Source organism: Staurois parvus, unplaced genomic scaffold (genome assembly GCF_062004578.1).
Source record: "Staurois parvus isolate SC_StPar_1 unplaced genomic scaffold, SC_StPar_1.0 ptg000468l, whole genome shotgun sequence".
NCBI lineage: Eukaryota > Metazoa > Chordata > Amphibia > Anura > Ranidae > Staurois > Staurois parvus.
In genome coordinates this window covers 7,884,657-7,910,199 of record NW_028318264.1, presented here as the reverse complement: position 1 = coordinate 7,910,199, position 25,543 = coordinate 7,884,657, and the positions used below count along the sequence as shown (strand labels likewise).

General features: G+C 39.9%; 1 protein-coding gene across 2 annotated transcripts in view; it reads right to left on the bottom strand.

Moving 5' to 3' along the window:
* GALNT1 (polypeptide N-acetylgalactosaminyltransferase 1) overlaps window positions 1-25,543 on the bottom strand; it is a 234,267-nt gene that overhangs the window by 86,828 nt on the left and 121,896 nt on the right. For both annotated transcript variants that reach the window (XM_089689075.1, XM_089689074.1), the window contains exons 5-6: window positions 13,777-13,984; window positions 5,937-6,107 (exon numbers count right to left, since the gene is read on the bottom strand). In XM_089689075.1, coding sequence (XP_089545201.1) covers window positions 5,937-6,107; window positions 13,777-13,984 — 379 coding nt within the window. The remainder of the gene's footprint in view (window positions 1-5,936; window positions 6,108-13,776; window positions 13,985-25,543) is intronic.

Below are 25,543 nucleotides of genomic sequence, written 5' to 3'. Positions count from 1 at the left end.
GGAGTGGCCTAGTTAGTCTCTAGACCTTGATCCTATAGAAAATTTATGGAGGAAGCTGAAACTTCGAGTTACCAAACAACAGCCAAGAAACCTAAGGATTTAGAGAAGATCTGTAAAGAGTGGACCAAAATCTCTCCCGAGATGTGTGCAAACTTGGTAACCAACTACAAGAAACGTCTTACCTCTGTGCTTGCCAACAAGGCTTTCTCCACCAAGCACAAAGTCATGTTTTGCTTGGGGATCAAAAACTTTTTACCCAGTGAACTGCAAATCAATTTATAACATTTGTATCATGTGTTTCTTCTGGATTTTTAGTTGATATTCTGTCTCTATCATTTAAAATACACAATGGTAAAAAAATTATAGATCCTTAATTTCTTTGTAAGTGGGCAACCTTACAAAGTCTGCAGGGGATCAAATAATTATTTTCCCCACTGTACTTGGTCCAAAGGATCAGCTTGGTGCCTTTCCAAAATCGTACGCCCTAGCTCCACTGGACGCATTTTGTCAGATATGACATCATCAGGGATTCTATAACATGATGGTCAATATTATCCGGTAAGCCTCCTGTGAACACTGAGTGGGGTGACACGTGTTACATTTGGACACATTGGATATTCTTTTATACTTGGTGATACACGATTTGATTGATGGACATTATATGTACAGTGTTTGTTTGGCACTGGGACTAAATAGATTTCCTTATATTGATTATTAATTCACCATTCACAATATTCATCTATTTCATTTAATGTTTTTTGTTATTTTAGCGCTGCACTATATATATATATATATATATATATATATATATATATATATATATACATACATATACATACACATATACACAGTCAGATCCATAAATATTGGGACATCGACACAATTCTAACATTTTTGGCTCTATACACCACCACAATGGATTTGAAATGAAACAAACAAGATGTGCCTCCCACTTGTTAAGGGACCAAAAGTAATGGGACAATTGGCTTCTCAGCTGTCCCATGGCCAGGTGTGTGTTATTCCCTCATTATCCCAATTACAATGAGCAGATAAAAGGTCCAGAGTTCATTTCAAGTGTGCTATTTGCATTTGGAAGCTGTTGCTGTCAACTCTCAAGATGAGATCCAAAGAGCTGTCACTATCAGTGAAGCAAGCCATCATTAGGCTGAAAAAACAAAACAAACGCATCAGAGAGATAGCAAAAACATTAGGTGTAGCCAAAACAACTGTTTGGAACATTCTTAAAAAGAAGGAACGCACCGGGGAGCTCAGCAACACCAAAAGACCCGGAAGACCACGGAAAACAACTGTGGTGGATGACCGAAGAATTCTTTCCCTGGTGAAGAAAAGACCCTTCACAACAGCTGGCCAGATCAAGAACACTCTCCAGGAGGTAGGCGTATGTGTGTCAGAGTCAACAATCAAGAGAAGACTTCACCAGAGTGAATACAGAGGGTTCACCACAAGATGTAAACCATTGGTGAGCCTCAAAAACAGGAAGGCCAGATTAGAGTTTGCCAAACAACATCTAAAAAAGCCTTCACAGTTCTGGAACAACATCCTATGGACAGATGAGACCAAGATCAACTTGTACCAGAGTGATGGGAAGAGAAGAGTATGGAGAAGGAAAGGAACTGCTCATGATCCTAAGCATACCACCTCATCAGTGAAGCATGGTGGTGGTAGTCTCATGGCGTGGGCATGTATGGCTGCCAATGGAACTGGTTCTCTTGTATTTATTGATGATGTGACTGCTGACAAAAGCAGCAGGATGAATTCTGAAGTGTTTCAGGCAATATTATCTGCTCATATTCAGCCAAATGCTTCAGAATTCATTGTACGCCGCTTCACAGTGTAGATGGACAATGACCCAAAGCATACTGCAAAAGCAACCAAAGAGTTTTTTAAGGGACAGAAGTGGAATGTTATGCAATGGCCAAGTCAATCACCTGACCTGAATCCGATTGAGCATGCATTTCACTTGCTGAAGACAAAACTGAAGGGAAAATGCCCCAAGAACAAGCAGGAACTGAAGACAGTTGCAGTAGAGGCCTGGCAGAACATCACCAGGGATGAAACCCAGCGTCTGGTGATGTCTATGCATTCCAGACTTCAGGCTGTAATTGACTGCAAAGGATTTGCAACCAAGTATTAAAAAGTGAAAGTTTGATTTATGATTATTATTCTGTCCCATTACTTTTGGTCCCTTAACAAGTGGGAGGCACATATGCAAACTGTTGTAATTCCTACACCGTTCACCTGATTTGGATGTAAATACCCTCAAATTAAAGCTGACAGTCTGCAGTTAAAGCACATCTTCTTCTCATTTCAACCCCATTGTGGTGGTGTATAGAGCCAAAAATGTTAGAATTGTGTCGATGTCCCAATATTTATGGACCTGTGTGTGTATATATATATATATATATATATATATATATATATATATATATATATATACACATACACACACATACACACTGTGTGTGTGTGTGTATATATATATATATATATATATATATATATATATGATCTTATATTTACAGTATCATAATATAGTGCTGGCAACTTGTATGGTTTATATTTGATGTTTGATTGACTGGTGCAGATTCTATTATATTTTTCATTTATTATAGTGCAGCTTACCAATTCGTAGATGTGATGGCTGCATTAGGTTTTTTTTTTTTATTTTAGGTTTTCTTTCTTTTATTTTTCCTCGGTGATCTGGTAAGTCTGTTGTTTTTTTAAAAGAACAAGCTCGCTTACAGATGTAACAGTTAGAGATAATACAAAACCATTTAGCACTTACAGCGATGCTTACAATAATCAACTTATTTATGTAAAACCTTTACCCTAAATGGAAAAAACTGTTGTAAAACTTAGAAGTTTGGCTTAAGTTAGTATATCTAAATCCGCTAGTACATCTAACCTACCCACATTGACAGTTTTACAAATCTGACTCCAGGCCAACAGAGGGCAAATAGTCACTGCAGATAACGCAAACTGGGACCTGAGAAGGGGTCCAACTGTCTGTCTATGAAATTCCTAAAGGTAAGACCATCATCAATTTGCCTGGTGGTATGCTTGTTAAGGTGGATAACTGGGGTGCCTACAGTGGGCAGAGGCCACTTAACAATAAATACAATCTTAAAGCAAAAAAAACAAAAACATAAATAAACTGCTTCACATTGCCAATGATTCCATAGGCAGTTTCACGTCTGTATAGGAGTGTATTGGGAAGGTCTCTGAAGCTGCAAGAGCTCTAAAAGATCCTATGTCTGGGTCAGCAGACTGATTCTCTAAATGCAGAGTAAAACATACTGCATCAAATCAGTTCATCAAGAATTCCTTGTAAATCCAAATCAAATGAAAATTGCTGAAATACTGCCTGTTCAGTTGGGACTCAGAAATACTACCTCTTCAGTTGGTTCAGAGATGGCAATAGGGGATTCAGGTGCACTTAGAGGTGAAAAGTCCAGTAGGGTCAGATTCAGGTTGTGTTTTGGCTCTGGTGCATACTTCGAGCCCCGGTAAGCAGATTTCTCCATTAATTTTGCAACAACTGACAGAAAATTTTAAGTAGATATCGGGATCTTTAGTACACATGAGAGGCCTCACGTTGTGGAGCTGTAGAAGAATCTGATGAAGAGGACCCTATAGTCATAAGTGTCTTAAGATTTAGGTTACAGGTGTTAAGCCCTTTAAGGGACACCGAAAAAAAGCTTTCCTCTAGGCTGAATGGCAGGAGAAGAGCAATGCTCCACCTAGCGGACGAAGTCAGCAGTGAGTTCCCTCAGTATTAACCTTTACTGTTGTAAAATGAAGCTGCTGGAAATGTAAAAATGGCGCCCGACGAGACCAACTGTGAGGAAGCTCCTAGTGCTGTAGCCCCCCCCAATTACTCACTATATTGGCCCTCAGAGAATGGGTAACACCAGAGGCTGTGTCGCAACTCTGTACCCAGCACAGTGCTCTGTGGCTAACAAAGTACAGAAGTCTGGAAAGCACTACAATGCAGAGCCTGGTGCCTGGAGGAGGTCAAGTTCCAGGCTAGCCTAGCCACGTCCAGAGGCTGTGGAGTTGAAGAAAGCTTTGCAGATATAATATAGGATAGTCTAGAAACTTGCAAAAATGCTCACAAAAATATAGGCAGATTTTTTTTTCTAAGCAGCGCTGAGTTAGTAAATGCATACAACCTCCCAGGGCATGATAAAAAAAAAACTGGGGCATGATGACTGAAGTCAGGGTTACACAGAGGCAGGCTTTATAGTATTACTAAAATCAATAAAAAAAAAAAAATTAAAATAACAAACATGTTATACTCACCTGCTCTGTGCTGTGGTACTGCACAGAGCGACCCCGCTCCTCCTCTTTGTGTGTCCCCATAGCAAGCCGTTTTACAGTGTCTGCTTGCACATGAGCTGTGCGTCAATGAAGCCATGCTCCATAGACACACACACAGTGGGACTTAGTCCTGCCCCCACTTCCTCCTCACTGCATTTGATTGACAGCAGCAAGAGTCAATGGCTCCTGCTGCTGTTTGAGTACCTGTCTGAGGAGGAAGAGGGGAGAAGAGAGGCAGCCGTGCACAACACTGTTTTTTTTCTCCCCTCTCTACCCCTTCACACAGGAAAAGGGGGAGGACAGAGGAACAGAAATGTTTGTTTTACCTTAATGTAATAAATGCATTAAAAGAGAAGTGTGGACTTCTCTCCCCCTGCTGGCTCGAAGTGTGACAACTCAGCAATCACATGACCACTAATCGCTTAGTTCTCACAGACACTCTATGCAGATAGCAGCTCACTGGAGTGCTGGGCTGTGTAGGGGGGAGGGAGCCGCTGGCTCAGGCTCTCAGGGGCTTGCTAAAAGGCTGAGCCAGGTGCTGATCCAGACTCTGGTGTGGATCCCGACTTTGAAGTTGGGAACTTTCCTGAGCCTGGACCAGCTGAGTGACATCAGCTGAAAACGGGTCACAGAACTGCAGAATGAACTGTACTCCGGCGATCCATAGGAAAAGTATAACCAAAAGAGCTTTAGCTGTACTTCTCCTTTAAGGTAAAAATATTTTAGCTTTAGTATCACTTTAAGGATTTACTAAAGTTCTATTTCCTTCAATAGATTTGGCTTTAGATACTGTGTACAGTCAGTGACGTAAAGTACTGAAGCAAGAGGGCAAGCATGCCAAGCATTTACAGAATGAAAAGTCAGCAAAGGCAGCCACCATATTTCTCTCAGGAAAGATTTCCTTTAAAACCCAAATCCATACAGCTTTGATTTTAGCACGGAATAAACTGGAAATAGTTGAATCTTCTTTCAGGTTTGCATCACTGTTTAAATCTCCATTTCAGAGATTTCCCCGCATTTTCCATCCATTTGGTGGGTGTCAGAACACAGAAGCAAGGCAAAATCTGTACAGCGATGACAAAAAGAAAACAATAAAAGGCCATTTTTACTAGTAGGGAAGTGAATGTCAGATAATCTGCCAGGTTTTTAATGCATGTGTCTAAATTGGAGAGATTTTCTCTCATTTGTCCTGATCACTGGTTTGAAACTGAAAAGGAAGTAAACAGTAATGAAAAAAAACCTGACACAGACCTCCAACCTCTCCCCATTGTAATAAAAACAAAAATGCTTTGCCTGGAATTGGGCTTTAAGGGTGATAACAAAAATTCCAGCCATATTTGCTTAGGGCATGCACCAGCCAGTAGTGAGAAGCAATCAGCCCTCAAAATGCAAACTTATTAGAATACATACAGCAAAATAATCGTTTAAAAAGGTTGTGTTCATAAAGGGTGCTGAACAACCCTGCTGCACATAGATCCTACATGGTCAGTCTGACAGATCATCAATATTATATTGATCGATATTTAAAGGCATATTCTTAGAAATAAGATAGAATAGTAGAAAGGGGAAAATGTAAATATGAGGAGTCTCCTTACCTTACAGGAAGAGTTCTGTCACCTCGTCTCCGATCCATTTCACGCTGAGGAACAGGGTACCATCTAAAGTTTAGTTTCCAGTTGAACCCTCCGTAAGTCATATCAGAACCTGCCATATATTCAAAGGTGTCATCGCTAATTACATCAATAATGGGGCAAACAACCGTCCTCCTGAAAAAAGAAAAAAAAATAATTTTTGGAGACTAAACTAGACTCCGGACATCTTGTTTAGGTAATGCTAACATTAAAGGCCTGTTTACATGCCAGCACACGAAACTGGAATGGTTTAGTGTGCAGACAGCTGTCTTTTTTGGCTGCAGTGAGCTGTGGTGAGTAGGTGGTATGATGTGCATTTTAACGCATTATACAGTTACCCCTTTATTCTCAACTTTATTGGAAGAGCACAAAGTGACAGTTCATTTATGTCACCGCACAGCAGCAGATTTACATTGTTTACCCAATACAGTTGCATTATTCTCAAAAAAAAAAACAAAAACCTGAATTACACCCCACTAGGTGCCCCCCTACACACACACACACACACATACACACACACACACACACTTTCCCTCTCAAAAAAGGGACATTTCTTACTTGGGTTAAGGTGCAACTTGTTAAAAAAAATTATTCATTTACAAAGTGTATTAAAAGTTCATGCACACGGACCATTTGAGGGGCAACTAAAAAAGACTTGAGACTGGGGCGAAGGTTCACCTTCCAGCAGGACAACGACCCTAAACATACAGCCAGAGCTACAATGGAATGGTTTAGATCAAAGCATATTCATGTGTTAGAATGGCCCAGTCAAAGTCCAGACCTAAATCCAATTGAGAATCTGTGGCAAGACTTGGAAATTACTGCTCACAGACTCCATCCAATCTGACAGAGCTTGAGCTATTTTGCAAAGAAGAATGGGCAAAAAGTTCACTCTCTAGATGTGCAAAGCTGGTAGAGACATCCCCAAAAAGACATGCAGCTGGAATTGCAGAAAAAGGTGGTTCTACAAAGTACTGACTTGGGGGGCTGAACACAAATGCATGCCACACTTTTCAGATATTTGTAAAAAATTTTGAAAACGATTTATTATTTTCCTTCCACTTCACAATTATGTACCACGGTTTGGGTTATTCTACCACATAAAATCACAATAAAATACATTTACATTTTTAGTTGTAACATGTCAAAAGGTTAAAACTTTCAAGGGGTATGAATATTTTTTTAAGCCACTGAATGCTCCAATATAAAAATCCCTGAATTTTTCTGCATCCCAGGAGTCACAGATGACATGTACAGCCAGCTATAGAAGTGAATGGCTGTACAAGGCCATATGGGCAAATGGTGATATTTTTATTGCATTGTTATGTGTTCCCCAAAAGAAGAAGTACTGTAGAGCCATTCGCTTCCTGGGGCTCCCACTGCAAATAAAAATACCAAGCATATTTGTGTCTCACACCATCTGTGTACAGGAGCCCCAAAATGGCTTGGCCTAAACTATCTGAATTTTGAGATCTCTATGTTTAGGATTTTTTTGCTTTATATACAGTTGCAGAAAAGGTCTGTGAACCCTTGAGAACGATCTATATTTCTGCATAAACATGCACACTGTATTCTATTCACTGTATCGCTTTTTCTTCTAGAGTTTAGAAGCAGTAAAAACATGGTAAAAAGTTGCATTTTTTCATGTGAGTTCCCATGTTTGCTGTTCTATTGGCCAGAATTTTGATAATTAGAATGGATTAACGGTAGAATGTGCCTAGTGGTATTGCACATTTATACATTTTTAGGCACTTTTGATCCTTTTTTTTTTACGCTCAAAAGCTCCTCTCCTGAATGAAAGTGGTGGATTTGTTTTCTGCCTCTAAATGCCCCTGCCTCTAATCTATGTGTGCATGGATTATCATGGAAGGGTGTTTAACCACTTCAAATCCGGACACTTTCACCCTCTTCAAGTCCAGGACAATTTTCAGCTTTCAGCACTGTCACACTTTGAATGACAATTGCATGGTCATGCAACACCGTACCCAAATGAAATTTTTAGCACTTTTTTTTTAGACAGATAAAACTTTCTTTTGGTGGTATTTATTCACCACTGGGATTTTTATTTTGCGATATAAATGAAAAACACCAAATATTTTGAAAATAAAGTGTTTTTCTTATAAGATTTTGCAAATAATCTTTCTTCATAAATCTTGGCCAAAATGTATTCAGCTATCTTTTTGGTAGAAAAAAAATAACCCAAATCAGTTTATAAAAAAATATATATATTTTTAAAATTTGTTTTTACATTTTTATATAATGTTTTTTTTTTAACATACTGTCACTATAGTGACACTGTACTACTTGTGGAGGGTGATAAAGATTTTTTTTTCTTACACTGATTGCACTTACACCCATAAAAGCTGTAAAAGCAATAATATCTCCTCTCTGGCTGCATTCCTGCAGCCATTGAGAAATACTGTGATAGCTGTGATTGGTCACAGCTTGTCACATGGTACAAAAGCTGTTGTATATAGCCTTGTACCATGTGACCTCTGATCATTCACAGAATTCACAAGTAGTAAACAATGATGTCAGGAAGTGACATCTTGTTTACTACTGTTCATGTGATTACTGATTGGCCAATCACTGATCACATGAATCAGGACCTCACACAGCGGTCCCGTAGGTCAATCTGTACAAACACAGATCGCATGGGTCAGACAGGAAAAGGTTAAAGGCAGAAAAAAAAGCTCAAACGCCTGTAAAATTAGCATGTGTGTATGAGGCAATAATGTAAAACCAAAAGTTTAACTGAAAATTTTTCCACTTACAGTCATCAACATATAATCAGATGAAAAAACAAAACCACAGTGCAGACGCAGGACTCTCCAGCTGGCCTGGGTGTGATGATGTCACGGCTTTGGCTCCGCCTGACACGTTTCCCTGGAAGAGGTGTCCTCTGGGATTGGAGATCCCTGATTAATTCCTGATGACTGTAAGTACCACGATTTTGGATTAAACATTTTGTTTTACATTACTGTGTGATACGCCTTCTTTTCTTTTATATCTAACACTGTACTATTGCCGGAGAGACTGGTGAATAATAAACTGCTGTGTGGCGAAGTGATTACATTGGTGCGGGGACATGGCTGCTGAATATTACAGATGGTGTCAATGATAACCCTGAATATCCGGTGGTGAGAGCATCGGCTTCCTGATCTGAAAAACACAAAGCTCTATTGATCTCTTGTTTTAAGATCAACAGTAAGAGGCTGTGTCATTTGAGAAGCAATTTGAAGCACTTTGTGTGAAAAGAGCACTTTGCACTTTCAGAAGACCACTATAAACCATATTTGGTTTATTCTATCAGTAAATCTTTCATGAACTTTGATGAACTGTATGCACATTGCTTGATGTGCAAGTTTGCATATGATGAAGTATATTTTGCGCATTATGTTTCTTAGTATGCATAATATTTGTTTAGCATATTTAATGTAGTTTATATAGGATTGTTTTATAATCCCTAGGGCTTCTATGAGCCAGCACACCTTTTTCTCTCTTTATTTATATTTGTGAATTCAGTTGCGTCTCCGTCAGAGGTCATGGGTCTTACAGCAGGACAATAACCCAAAGCACACATCAAAGAGCACCCAGAAATGGTTTCAGACAAAGTGCTGGAGAGTACTAGACTGGCCAGCAATGAGTCCAGATCTAAATCCCATAGAGCACCTGTGGAGTGATCTCAAAACAGCAGTTGGGAAAAGGAACCCTTCAGTCTGAGAGACCTGGAGCAGTTGGCAAAAGCAGACTGGTCCAAAATTCCAGTAGAAAGGTGTAAAACTCATTGATGGTTACAGGAAAGAATCGATTTCAGTTATTCTTTCCAAGGGTTGTGCTACCAAATATTACATTTAGGGTGCCAATAATTTGGTCCAGTCCATTTTGGAGTTTTGGGTGGAATGTGTCATTTTGGCTTTTTGTTTCTCCACTTTGCGTCATACCAATACAAACCAAAGAAATAAACATGAGAATGCCTAAACATTTGTAATTGCAACAATTTTCTGGGTGAAGTGGTGCATTATCTGACAGAAATGCAGGGGTTCCAATATTTTTGGCCATGACTGTATACAAGTGATCAAATATATCACCAGTTCTCAGCTACATGAGCTTAGAGATCTGGGAGAGAAGCAGCAGCATACTGGTCTTCCCAGTGAATGGCTGTGCAGGGAAGGTGTGTGAGCAGAAGTCTGACCATTGGAGCAGAACAAGCTGAGTTCTTAGCACAGCTAGAATACTGACCTATTTTTTTAAAAAAATTTTGTACTGGACATGTTTAATAGCAAAAAGTCAAAAATACTATTTTGTTTTCCTCAAAATTGTCGATCTTTTTTCCTCTATAGCGCAAAAAATAAAAAAAGCACCGGCAATCAAATACCATCGAAAGAAAGCTCAATTCGTGGGGAAAAAAAAAGGACATAAATTTAATTTGGGTTCAGCATTGCATGACCACGCAATTGTCAGTTAAAGTACCGCAGCTCCGTAATGCAAAAAGTGCCCTGGTCAGGAATAAATCCTCAGGAGGGCAAGTGGTTAAGAAAGCAGATATTTCTATTCTAAATACTTTTCCAAGTAGAAGAGTTGAAGATTGAATACTTGCTTCTCAGATCCTGTATTTAAAGCAGAACTAGACCAAAAAGAGGGAGTTTAGCTTGTTTACATCCACATTTGGCACGTCTTGGGAGGGAGGGAGGAGTGGGTATCCAGGTTTGACAGGTATTCACTCCCACTGCTGGTCAGATGCGCTGTGGTGATCGGAGCTCGAAGTTCATCCCCTTCTCCTGCAGTCTTCTGGGACACTTCACAAAGCACAGCGCGCTTCGTGCATTTGCAGTATGTAATCGGCTGTGTAGCAGAAAGGCTTCACTGCCCGTTTTCCTTGCTGAAGATGCCAGCACCTACACCTGAAGCAAACTGAGGTATCGGCTCAGGTGAGGACACCGCTGGATCCCTGGACAGGTAAGTGTCCTTACATTAAAAGTCAAAAGCTACAGTACTTGTGGGGGGAGCCTGGAGCTCTACTTTAGCAAAGAGGCTAAGAATCTGTAATAGCAACCTCTTTGGCCAGGAGGAGGGAAAAAAACAAAAAACAAACCAAAAACACACACACAAACACACACAGTCTTTTACAGTGTTTTTCAAACTTCAGTCAAGGCACCCTTTAAAACTATTTTTTAGTCTTAAGGCACAGCAGCCTAAAGCCTCGCCCCATATTTTTCCCACCTTCCAACTGCTCCCTCTTTAGCTGCAGAGGCCTGGGTCGTACACATGGTGCAGCCACAGCAGGACCGATACCCCATGATGTTCTGGTGGTCACTACTGCCCGCCACATGTCGTCCATTTTGATGTATGTGCTGCAACTGACCCGCAACCACTTGCATTGCACACAGCAGCAGTATGGCGGTGCTGCATTTAGGGGGTTAAAACAGGTGGTGAAGAAGTGACATATCACCTCCTCACTGCTTCTCAAATGTTCCGAAAAGAGTTCAAAGCATGGATTGCTTTTCAGAGGAGCAGCAGTCCTTGCCGCTGTTTTGAACAAAGCCCTAAAAAAAGCAGTCCAGCTAGCTTAGAAATGCAGCTCTGATCTCCAGAAATAAAAATAATGTACAGACATACACAAAGATATACATACTGTACATACATAAACTCCCATACACCCCACCCCACACATACACACAGATATAAACTCATACGCAAAAAACACCCATACACACAAATTGAGACACACACACAAACTTCTTTGCCAAATGGAGACGGTACCTGCACTCTCATGGGTGAATGTAGGGGGTGCTGGAGAGATTAGGACTCGGGTGCTGAGAGCATATTTAGAATTCTGAGCTTTGCTGGTCCATCTATACTGGGTTAAGACTGAGGGAGTTTCAAATTGTACAATTGTACACTGTCACAATGAGAGCTTGATCTACACCCAAAAAGAATATTAAAGAATGCCATGGCACCCTGGTTGAGAATGGTTGGTCTATTATATAGTTAGGTTAAAAAAAAAAAAAAAAGATACAAGTCTTGAGTTTAACCAATACTTACATAGTTAGTCTGACTGAAAAAAAGACAAAAGTCCATCCAGTTCAACCATAAAAAAAAAGTTATAATTCTATACCCACAGTTGATCCAGAGAAAGGCAAAAAAAAACCCATTATCCAATTTGCACCTGCAGGGGAAAAAAATTCCTTCCTGGTCCCCGAGAGGCAAATTGGATATTCCCTGGATCAACTTTCCCTATAAATGTTAGTATCCAGTTATATTATGTGTATCTAAGAAAGAATCCAGGCCTTTTTTAAATCAATCCGCTGAGCTGGCCAGAACCAACTCTTGAGGGAGTCTATTCCACATTTTCACAGCTCTCACTGTGAAGAAACCTTTCTGTGTTTGGAGATTAAATTTCTTTTCCTCCAGATGTAAAGAGTGCCCCCTTGTCCTCTGTGATGACCTCAGGGTGAATAGCTCTACACCGAGTTTACTATATGAACCACTGATGTATGTATACATGTTGATCATATCTCCCCGTAACCTTCTCTTCTCAAGAGAGAATAAATTCAGTTCCTCTAATCTTTCCTCATAGCTGAGCTCCTCCATGCCTCTTATCAGTTTGGTTGCCCTTCTCTGTATTTTCTCCAGTTCCCCAATGTTCTTTTTGTGAATTGGTGCCCAAAACTGAACTGCATATTCCAGATGAGGTCTTTCTAATTATTTGTACCGGGGTAATATGATATCTCTCTCTCTGGAGTCTATATCTCTTTTAATACAAGAGAGGATTTTGCTCGCTTTATAAACTGCAGCTTGGCATTGCATGCCATTATTAAACTTGTGATCAACCAGAACCCCCAGATCCTTCTCCACCATTGATTCCCCCAGTTGTACTCCCCTATATGTATGATGCATGCATATTCTTAGCCCCCAAGTGCATAACCTTACATTTATCAACATTAAACCTCATTTGCCACATAGTTGCCCAATTAAACAGATCATTGAGGTCGGCTTGTAAGTTGAAGACATCCTATAAAGACATTATTCTATTGCAAAGCTTGTGTCATCCGCAAAGATTGAAGTGAGATTTTTAATCCCAGAGCCTATATTGTTTATAAATATATTAAAAAGTAAGGGTCCCAACACTGAACCTTGGGGTACACCACTGATGACCCTAGACCATGCAGAGTATGAATCATTAACCACTACTCTTTGAATACGATTAGACAGTTTTTTATCCATTTACATACAGATTTTTCCAAGCCCATAGACTTTACCTTACATATACACAATACTGAAAGACCTAAATCATTTTCAGATATTCTCTTGTGTCTTAAACGTCTGCATGCACTACACAAAGTGTGGGCATTTGAACCTGTTCACTATTACAGAAGACATAACACTATTTATGCAAAGAGTTTCCGGTCAGCTACTTATTTACACCAATGCAGTTCCCCTGGAATCCACCTATATAAACTCAGCTATTCCCCAGACCTTATTGTCCTCTTGTTGACACTAAGCCTTTTTTAGAGGTTTATGAACCAGAAAAACAATTATTCTTGTAGTCCCTTAAAAATGTAGATTTGCATATGTGGTGCTATTAATATAACAGAACACTATATCTAGAGATGTTTAATAATTTTTAACATCAAATCAATTTATTCTATTGTTTCTAACTTTATATAAAAATACAATATTTGGATATGCATTCAGGCAGCATAGTACTTAAATGTGTGTAACTGTAAAGTTGCATGATGTTTTGGGACAGATAAAAGGGAAGGCATACACATCAATATCAACCTTAATAACAGATGTTTACCTGTCATGTTTAATCCGTGCTAGCAAAGGTTCCAGCCAGCCTACTGTACACTCACAATGTGCATCTAGAAATGTGATGACTTGTCCTTTGGAAGCTGCAGCACCTTTAAGTCTGGCTCTAATCAGGCCTGAACGTTGCTCCATGCGAATTACATGCACAGGTACTTTCAGCTTTCTGACATATATTTCCAGTGGTCTTTTCAAAAAATCTAGAACAAGGAAAAGTGATATGTTCATAATAAGCACAGCATAATATACAGTGGTTAAAGAAAGTATGGCTAAGAAAATAATTAAAAAAATAACAGCAATAACAATTTACAACAATTTTGAAATGTAAACAGAAGTTAAGCTGCAGATGCACCAAAGTAATTGTAAGGTCACATCATGTATACAAATTGGAAAATAAGAAAAAGTATATACAGTAGCAGTACATTGTAATGTGTAGGCAAAATCACAAAGAATCAATTATTTTAAATACTTATTGCTGAGTTCCTTCTTTCCATAAAAAAAAATTGTATATTTTAATTTTAGTATGTTGTTTTTTTTGTTTTTTTTTTAATGATTTTGTTCTAAACAAGGACTTACCAGTCATGAGAGCACTAGAGTACTCCAAGCGGAATACCCTGGAACCCCTCACTACGCATGGATAAGCGAGAACCCCCGAGTACCCAAACTGCACACAATCATTCCCCTTAAAGGGACCACAACCATAACTGCAGGGAAATTTACCTGCTGTCCAGGACACATCCCCAGTGTCCTTCACAACATATACTACACCAATCAACCATAAAATTATGACCACCCACCACAACCCATTGAGGCACAGATTCCACTAGATCTCTGAAGGTATGTTGTGGTTTCTGGCACCAAGCCATCAGTAGGAGATTCTTTAAGTCCTGTGAGCTGCGAAATGGAGACCCCCATGGGTTGGACTTGTTTTTCCAGCACATACAACAGACGCTTGACTGAATTGAGATCTGGAAAATTTGGAGGTCAAGTCAACTTCTCAACCTCAGTGTTGTGTTCCTCAAACCATTCTTGAATCCAACAGACCAGGCCACCTTCTTTTATTGCTCTGTGGTCAAGTTCTGATGCTCATGTGCCCATTGTTGGGCACAGGTCAGCATGGGCACCACGACTGGTCTGCAGCTACATAGCCCCATACACAACACATTGTGATGCACTGTGTGTTGACACCCTTCTATCAGAACCAGCTACAATAGCTCTTTTATTGGATTAGACTATACAGGCCAGCCTTCTCTCCCCTTGTGCATCAATGAGCCCTGGTCACCATTGACCCTATCATCGGATTGCTGGTTTTTCTTCCTTGGGCTAGTTTTGGTAGGTCCTGACCACTGCAAACCGGGAACATTGCACAAGAGCTGCAGTTTTGTAACTGCTTCGTCCCAGTTATCTAGCTATTACAATTTGGGCCTTGTCAAAGTCATGTAAATCCGTAGGCTTGCCCATTTTTTCCTGCTTTCAACACAGGAACAACATTGTTCACTTGCAGCCCAATGTATCCCACTCACTTTCAGATTCCATTTTAACATGATAATCAGTTTTATTCTCTTCACCTGTCAGTGGTCATAATGTTATGGCTGGTTGTTATAATAAAAATAAATACTATAGTTATATATACAAACAACTAGATTGCCAAAAGTATTGGGACACCACTCCAAATCATTGGATTCAGGTGCTCCAATCACCTCCATGGCCACAGGTGTATAAAATCAAACACCTAGGCATGCAGATTGCTTCTACAAACATTTGTGAAAGAATGGTTTGCTCTCAGGAGCTCAGTGAATTCAAGCACAGTTACTGTGATAGGTTGCTACCTGTGCAATAAGTCCATCTGTGACATCTCCTTGCTACTAAATAAGCCACGGTCAACTGCTAGTGGTATTATAACAAAGTGGAAGCAACTGGGAACAACAGCAACTCAGCCACAAAGTGGTAGGCCACGTAAAATGACACAGTGAGGCCAGCGCACGCTGAAGAACATAGTGCGCAGAAGTTGCCAACTGTCTGCAGAGTCAATAGCTATAGACCTCCAAACTTCATGTGGCCTTCAGATTAGCATAAAAGTGCGTAGAGAACTTCAAGGAATAGGTTTCCATAGCCGAGCAGCTGCATACAAGCCTTACATCACCAAGTGCAATGCAAAGTGTCAGATACAGTAGTGTAAAGCACACCGCCTCTGGACTCAGTGGAGACGTGTTTATCTGGAATGACGAATCACGCTTCTCTGTCTGGCAAGTATGTCTGTATATAAACTATATTGCCAAAAGTATTGGGAAGCCTGCCTAAAATGTAGAGCAATTGGATTGGTGGGTTCTACTAGCACCTTTGATTTTATGCGTGAAAAACAATACTTCTTGGCTTAGAGCAGCTGCATGCATACATTTCATTTAAAGTCACTTAGATATTTCTTGTATCGTTTATGGTAAAATTGCATTATTTATCCCTCGTACATAGGTAAACACTTCATTAACATAGTGAGAGTCATCTACAATCGTTTTCATGTGTAAAATGCAGCTTGTCAACTAGTAAACTTTTCTCAGTAGAAAAAACAAAGATGCCCATCCTCTTAACAGACTAACAAAAATCTTATGCCTGCTGGGAATGGGAGGGTGCCCCTGACAAAATTCTTTGGATTTCTGATATTGCACATGCATCCCAGGGGTAACATGAGATCCTGAGGATTGCTGCAGTCAACCTGAGTCTCAAAGAGAATTGTATTTGTTACACCTACATGTTTATGTCCCCCCCTGTATGTGCACTGTATTACATTTGCTGTTTAAACTGTATCATGCTCTATGCCATTCTATATATCCTTCATTGTGAGATATTTGGAGATACTGCAAGAGTCCCTAAAAGTGGTTTTATACATTTCTGCATGGTTGTATTACCCCTGACTGACCCAAGTCCATACCCACTGACCCACTGGATTAGGGAAGACACTGGAAATTGAATCAGTTGCACCTTTGGTGGGTATTCTATGTGGACACTGGTATGATATTAGAAAGTGAATGGAGCACTGCAAATGCGATGAATTGTTTGGACATTAAGACATCTTTCACACGAGTGTCTTTTTTTATTTCTTTATTTTTTTTAATCAAGTAGTTTTTATTGAAGTATTTTTGCAAATCAAACAACTTAGCAACAAATAGAAAACATAGCTATAATGTAGCAAAACAATATCAGCACCAGCAAACGCCAGGCCGACCGTCATATGCACATTTCAGATAACAAAACATTCAAAAAAGAAAAGAAAAGAATACACTAAATTACAACAATTGAGGTTATTGGCCATAGAGACCAAAAAACAAAAAGGAGCTTTTTTTGTCCTATACAGATTGTGCAGAATCGCATTACATACATATAAGATACTCAGAACCAGTATGGTCAAAATCACCAGTAAAACTCGTATGCTAACACATCATGTCCTAAGGATCCCTCAGCAGCGACAACATTACATCCACCACTGCAGATGTCTAACCCTCTTCCGTTCCCATGGATAGTGATGAAGATGTGAAATCACTAGACTCTAGCCATAGCGACCATATTTTCTTACATTTTTTTAGGGCAGTTTCTATGCTTGTAGGTCATCTCTTCCCTTCACAAAGTAGAGTTTACAATGTTACACCACTGACTGAGTTTGTGGCAAATGGGAAATCCATTTTTGAAGGATGAGTTTACGGGCTATGTACAGAAATCGAATCCATAACAAGTGCATCTCTACAGGAATGATATCCTCAGAAATAATAAAATATAATGCAACCTTGGGATGAAGTTGCACCTGCATGGAACAGATCGAATTAAGGGTAATATAGAGAACCAGTATTGGTGAAGCTTAGGACATCGCCATAACATATGGATAAGTGTACCAGTTTCCAGGTGACATCTCAAACATAACAGAGAGTCCAACCTTCCCCAGGAGTAAAGCTTTTGTTGGGTGTAATGCACTCTATGAATAATAAACAGTTGATTCAGGCGTTGTGATGGAGATAAAGAAATCTGCGAGAGGGACTTCAAAGCCTGAGTCCATTCCTCTTCTTCTATTATTTCCAGATCCTGCCGCCACTGTTCTAAACTCTGTACCTGAAAGCGAGGCGAAATAGATGACTGTAAAGAGGAGTAGAGATCTCCTATGAGACCTCTCTTAGGGCAAGACATGGACACTGCCATAGTCAATGGTGTGGAAGGGTTATATTTAAATATGACCATAGCAGCCTGTCAATGTAATGAAGAGAGTAACTGGAGATATTGAAAAAAGACTTTATGAGGAATATGATAGCGCTCCAACAACTCACTAATGGGTAAGAGCACATCCCGATTATACAATTGGTGGAGAAATCGAAGGCCAGATCTTTTCCAAATATCAAAACCCTGAAGCTTCATTACTTCCGACAACTGGGGGTTATTCCTAATGGGCATATATTGAGTATATCCCTCATGCTTGGTTAAAGTGCGAACATAATCCCATACCTTATGAATTAAAGTAAAAGTGGGAAAAGAACACTTTTGTTGAAAACAATGACAAACAATTGTACCAGTGGAACATTAATAAACTGAGAGATTATGATACACTGAAGTGGGTCAGATATCCAGCTTATTCCAGGCATACCAGTGTTGCATCTGTGACGCTATAAAATATTGATTCCCTTTTTAGGGATCTTATTTGGAAACATAGACACTCCAGAATATGGATCTCCATGTTACAGCTGCCCAAGGATGGGGGTGGCTGGCTTTTCCTAATGCCGGGGGGGGGGGGATTAGATGGGGAATGTATGGCACTGGTACAGCCTGCTAAAAGTGGCATACTGCATAAGAGTTATTGTGCCACAATAACTTGTCCATGGGCGCTGAAACCGCAGGCCAACCTCATGTTCTCACTGCCCTTCTCAGTGAACAGAGCCCTTTTGGAAAATTGAGCCACAATTGATTCATACAGTGGGGCAAAAAAGTATTTAGTCAGCCACCAAGTGTGCAAGTTCTCCCACTTAAAAAGATGAGAGAGGCCTGTAATTGGCATCATAGGTAGACCTCAACTATGAGAGACAAAATGAGAAAACAAATCCAGACAATCACATTGGCTGATTTGGAAAAAATTTATTTGCAAATTATGGTGGAACATAAGTATTTGGTCACCTACAAACAAGCAAGATTTCTAGCTCTCACAGACCTGTACCTTCTTCTTTAAGAGGCTCCTCTGTCCTGCACTCATTACCTGTATCAATGGCACCTGTTTGAACTTGTTATCAGTATAAAAGACACCTGTCCAAAACCTCAAACAGTCACACTCCAAACTCCACTATGGTGAAGACCAAAGAGCTGTCGAAGGACACCAGAAACAAAATTGTAGACCTGCACCAGGCTGGGAAGACTGAATCTGCAATAGGCAAGCAGCTTGGTGTGAACAAATCAACTGTGGGAGCAATAATTAGAAAATGGAAGACATACAAGACCAGTGATAATCTCCCTCGATCTGGGGCTCCACGCAAGATCTCACCCCGTGGGGTCAAAATGATCACAAGAACGGTGAGCAAAAATCCCAGGACCACACGGGGGGACCTAGTAAATGACCTGCAGAGAGCTGGGACCAACGTAACAAAGGCTACCATCAGTAACACATTACGCCGCCAGGGACTCAGATCCTGCAGTGCCAGATATGTCCCCCTGCTTAAGCCAATACATGTCCTGGCCCGTCTGAAGTTTGCTAGAGAGCATTTGGATGATCCAGAAGAGGATTGGGAGAATGTCATATGGTCAGATGAAACCAAAATAAAACTGTTTGGTAGAAACACAACTCGTCGTGTTTGGAGGAGAGAGAATGCTGAGTTGCATCCAAAGAACACCATACCTACTGTGAAGCATGGGGGTGGCAACATCATGCTTTGGGGCTGTTTCTCCACAAAGGGACCAGGACGACTGATCCATGTACAGGACAGAATGAATGGGGCCATGCATTGTGAGATTTTGAGTGCAAACCTCCTTCCATCAGCAAGGGCATTGAAGATGAAACGCGGCTGGGTCTTCCAACATGACAATGATCCCAAACATACCGCCCGGGCAACGAAGGAGTGGCTTCGTAAGAAGCATTTCAAGGTCCTGGAATGGTCTAGCCAGTCTCCAGATCTCAACCCCATAGAAAACCTTTGGAGGGAGTTGAAAGTCCGTGTTGCCCAGCGACAGCCCCAAAACATCACTGCTCTAGAGGAGATCTGCATGGAGGAATGGGCCAACATACCAGCAACAGTGTGTGCCAACCTTGTGAAGACTAATAGGAAACGTTTGACCTCTGTCATTGCCAACAAAGGATATATAACAAAGTATTAAGATGAACTTTTGATATTGACCAAATACTTATTTGCCACCATAATTTGCAAATAAATTCTTTCCAAATCAGCCAATGTGATTGTCTGGATTTTTTTTTTCATTTTGTCTCTCATAGTTGAGGTCTACCTATGATGCCAATTACAGGCCTCTCTCATCTTTTTTAAGTGGGAGAACTTGCACACTTGGTGGCTGACTAAATACTTTTTTGCCCCACTGTATGTGAACTGTGGGGTGTACACAGTGTGTAGTTTCCATGTATATTGTAACACATATTGTTTGTGTGGAACACTTGCAGTGGATATAAAAAGTCTACACACCCCTGTTAAATGTCAGGTTTCAGTGATGTAAAAAAATGAGACAAAGATAAATCATTTCAGAACATTTTCCACCTTTAATGTGACCTGTAAACTGTACAACTCAGTTGAACAACAAACTGAAATCTTTTAGGGGGGGGAAGTAAACATAAAAAAACAATGTGGTTGCATAAGTGTGCAAACCCACTTATAACTGGGAATGTAGCTGTGTTCAGAATTAGGCAATCACATACAAAATCATGTTAAATAGGAGTCAGTACACACATCTGCCATAATTTAAAGTGCCTCTGATTAACGCCAAATAAAGTTCAGCTGTTCTAGTAGGTCTTTCCTGACATTTTCTTAGTCACATCCTACAGCAAAATCCATGGTCCTCAGAGAGCTTCCAAAGCATCAGCAGGATCTCGTTGTTGAAAGGTATCAGTCAGGAGAAGGGTACAAAAGAATTTCCAAGGCATTCGATATACCATGGAACACAGTTGAAGACAGTCATCATCAAGTGGAGAAAATATGGTGCAACAGTGACATTACCAAGATCTGGACGTCCCTCCAAAATTGATGAAAAGACAATAAGAAAACTGGTCTGGGAGGCTGCCAAGAGGCCTACAGCAACATTAAAGGAGCTGCAGGAATATCTGGCAAGTACTGACTGTGTGGTACATGTGACAACAATCTCCCATATTCTTCATATGTCTGGGCTATGGGGTTAGAGTGGCAAGATGGAAGTCTTTTCCTACAAAGAAAAACATCCAAGCCCGGCTAAATTTTGCAAAAACTCATCTGAAGTCTCCCAAAAGCATGTGGGAAAATGTGTTATGGTCTGATGAAACCAAGCTTGAACTTTTTGGCCATAATTCCAAAAGATATGTTTGTCACAAAAACACTGCACATCACCAAAAGAACACCATACCCACAGTGAAGAATGGTGGTGGCAGAATCATGCTTTGGGGCGGTCTTTCTTCAGCTGGAACTGGGGCCTTAGTAAAGGTAAACAGAATTATGAACAGTTCAAAATACCAGTCAATATTGGCACAAAACTTTCATGTTTCTGCTAGAAAGTTGAACATGAAGGGTAACTTCATCTTTCAGCATGACAACGACTGAAAGCATACATCCAAATTAACAAAGGAATGGCTTCACCAGAAGATGATTAGCTTCTTGGAATGGCCTAGCCAGAGCCCAGACCTGAATCTGATTGAAAATCTGTGGGTTGATCTGAAGAGGGCTGTGCACAGGAGATGCCATGGCAATCTGAAAGCTTTTGAGTGTTTTTGCAAGGAAGAGGGGGGAAATATTGCCAAGACAAGATGTGCCATGCTGATAGACTCATACCCAAAAAGACAGTGCTGTAATAAAATCAAAAGGTGCTTCAACAAAGTATTAGTTTAAAGGTGTGCACACTTATGCAACCATATTATTTTAGTTTTTTATTTTTACTTCTCTCCACCTAAAAAATTTCAGTTTGTTGTTCAACTGAGTTGTACAGTTTACAGTATGGGTTACATTAAAAGTTGGAAAATGTTCTAAAATGATTTATCTTTGTCTCATTTTTTACATCACAGAAACCTGACATTTTAACTGGGGTGTGTAGATTTTTTATATCCACTGTATATTTTCAGAGAGTTGCTTTCATTAATATTTATTAGAGATACATCACATCATTCTGTAGGATACATTATAACCTAAATGTCTGAGGATTACTACATTTCTGTGTCTTGAAAAAGAAATACACTTTTCCCCCAACAAAATACAATATAATGTAAATGTATGTTTTACCAACAATCCATGTTATATAGTATTAATATAGTAATTTGGTCATTTAAACAGCAGATGTTGGTGTCTTTTTACACATCTCATTAAATAAGGCAGAGCAGCCCAATGATACTGCCAAATCAATTTGCATGAGTAAGTGCCAAGTGACCTCTGTGCAACAAACACCAAGAATTAGGGTGCATGAGATATCCTCTCTGACAGTTTCTCTGTTAATGATGAAGAAACAAGAGGTTACTGTGATGAAATGACCCTGTTTCTGTTGCTCTGCACACTAAATAAAAGACATGGTTTACAACTCTGTGTCAAAAAATTAAACCTTACATAAAAGGGAATACAGAAAGTGTCAGAGGCCATGCATAGATTTTTATTTTTTGTGAACAGTTTACTGTCTGCGTCAATGGAAGCACGATTTAACAGGTTTTTATCTAGGGAAAGAGACTATCGCATTAATTATTCCTTAATTGAATATTTCCATATGTCCGATGTATAAAAATGTGAATAACTACTGAATGACACAAAGGTAAATAACAGGAGGTAAGAAAGACTGAAAACAACTCGTTTTAATTTGCCAAATATATAAAGTATTTTTTGTCCTGGTCTGTTCCGGTAGATAAATGGTCCAAACAATGAAAAGGTCTTACACCTGTGGTATCTCCATACTCAGGAGGTGTAGCAGAAGGTGTTTTGGGGTGCAAGTCTTGTATGCCTATGCTGTGTATGGAACGTCTCTTACTAAACTGAACATATTTTTTATTTTCTTTCTGCATTTTCCAAAAACTTGTGCTAAAAATAATTCTTCAAATGACTCACCATGCCTCCTAAAAATACCTTGAGGTCTTTTCTCTCCAAAATGTGGTCATTTATAGCCGTTTCTAGTGTCCTGGTGCTCCAGAGCCTCCAAAAATGTGATAGTCAAGAAATTAGATGCAAAATGTATGCCCCTTGAAAGCCTGAAGGTGTTCCTTTCATTTTTGGTCCCACTATCTGGTTAGGCTGGAAAAAGTCTCACATATGCAATATCCCCATACTCAAGAGAAGTAGCAGAATGTGTTTTGGGGTGTAATTCTATGTATGCTCTACAGGAATTTGTTATTAGCAATATCTTATTGATAACTTTGTGTAAAGAAAAAAACATCTTCTTTCTTCGATTTTCAAAAATGTGTGGTGCTTGGATTTTGGGCCCTCTATGCAGCTAGACTCTGAAAAATCTCACACATCCCATACTCAGAAGAAGCAAAATGTGTTTTGGGGTGTAAGGTCACCCATGCTCACAGTATGCATGCTGTGTGTGAGAAATATCCTATTGACAGCAGTGTGAAAAAAAAATACAATTCTCTTCATTTTCCAAAATCTTGAGGCAAACAATGTGATGCAAAGCCTCACCATGCCTCTGAGGGTCTACTTTGCAAAATGTGATAATATTGTGGGTGTTTCTCCTGTCCTGGCATTTCACAGCCTTAAGAAAGCTTCAAAGTGCTCCTTGGATTTGGGGCTCCTCTATGCATCTAGACATACATAGATGGTATCCCTATGCTAAGGAAAAGTAAATTAAGGCGTGTGAGAGAAATAACTTGTTAACCTCCCTAGCGGTATGATTATTTCAGATTTTTGGTGCTGAAAGTGGTACCATTATTTTGCATGGAAATATGTAGTTTTTTTTATTGTAGGCTGTAATTTTTAGGAATAAGTCACTGAAATCTGTCCGAACAAGAGTCTAGTAAACATCCCGGGTATGATAAAATTTGAAACACAAAATCATAAATTATAATTTAATAAATAATCAAAAAATATAATAATAAATTTAATTCAATAATATAATCAAACCAAAAACACTGAAATTTGAAATATAGCGCCAAGTTCTCACATTGCTGAGCAAAGTCGCAGAATTGTTTTCAGTGTCTGATGACGAATTTCCCCACAAATCATTATCACTCAATTCTGCAAGTGGTTCTGATTTACTATCGCTGTTCTCTAGCTGGTTTAAAACCGATTTTGACCTAAAGGGACGCTTTTTGGACGCCATGGACTTTTCCCAGTTTCCAAGCAGAAAGAACAATCAAAATGCAGACAGGGTGCTGGACAAAGCAGTAGGGATAAAATGTATGTGAAATGCTTTGAAACAGCAATGTTTTGCTATGTAATAATCGTTCACAAAAAAATTTTATTTTTTAAAACTAAAAATTTGCCTCCGGTTCCAGCCCCCGTACGTCCCAATGTCACATAGACCGGAACACGGAAGCCGGATGCCGGCATCGGCCAGAGGAGATGGCCGGGGACGCTGCAGGGGACACATCGCGGGAGCAAAGGACAAGGTAAGTGCTGCAGGGAATCCCTGAGCAACGCCGCATGGTAAACCTGAGAGTAGCTCGGGGTTACTGCTTGTGGTACTGAAACTTTACCCCGAGCTACACTCGGGAATACCGCCAGGGAGGTTAAAAAGACAACTTTCCAAAAAAAAAAAAAAAAAAAAAACCTAATTTTATTTAATTTTGCCAAAAATTGTGGCAAAAAATTTCCACTTCAAAAAAACTCAACATGCCTCTTACTAAAATACCGTGGAGTGTGTACTTTTGCAAAATGGGTAATTTTGGAAGTATTCATACTGTCCTAATGCCCCCCTAGAGTACAATCAGTAAATGATATACAATTCACGTGTGCACATTGTTGCATGACTGAGTAATTGTAAGTCAAAGTAACAGTGCTCAAAACTGAAAAATGGCCTGGTCAAGAAGGGGGTTTAACATGCTGAGCTTCAAGTGATTAATAATCTAGATCACATGATTAAAGACTTACATTTTCAACAATGTACAATATTGCATGTGTTTCACAAGAAACTCATTAGAGGATGCTAATGAAAGTAAATGTATCTAAGCTTCCTTTCAGAAGTGTGAAGCTATGTGATCTTCATGGTAACTAAGGTCCACTGAGGAAACAGGCATCTCCAGCTGGTTGCACACCTCTATTTATCTGCATTTTAAATACTGAGTACATATCAAAGAAACAAAATGTCTACAACTAAACTTTTGGATAGCTGGTATGTAAACCTGTACTGACCATAAGGAGCACTTACATCCGGGGTGCTCAACTCTAAGCCTGTGGGACACATTAGGCCCTCAGATCCCTCTGATATGGTCCTTGACCTCAAACCAGGGAAGCACATGCCTGGGGTTGGCAACACATTGATCGCAATCTGGGCTTACTGACCCGCCATCCCAGAGCATCGGAGTGCATCCAGCCGGTGCTGACCATGGAGGAAGTAGGTGGCTGCAGAGGGAGCAGGAGCCACAGGCTGTAAGTCGATGATTCCTCTTTGGCACTGGCTCCTGTCCCAGGCGGAGT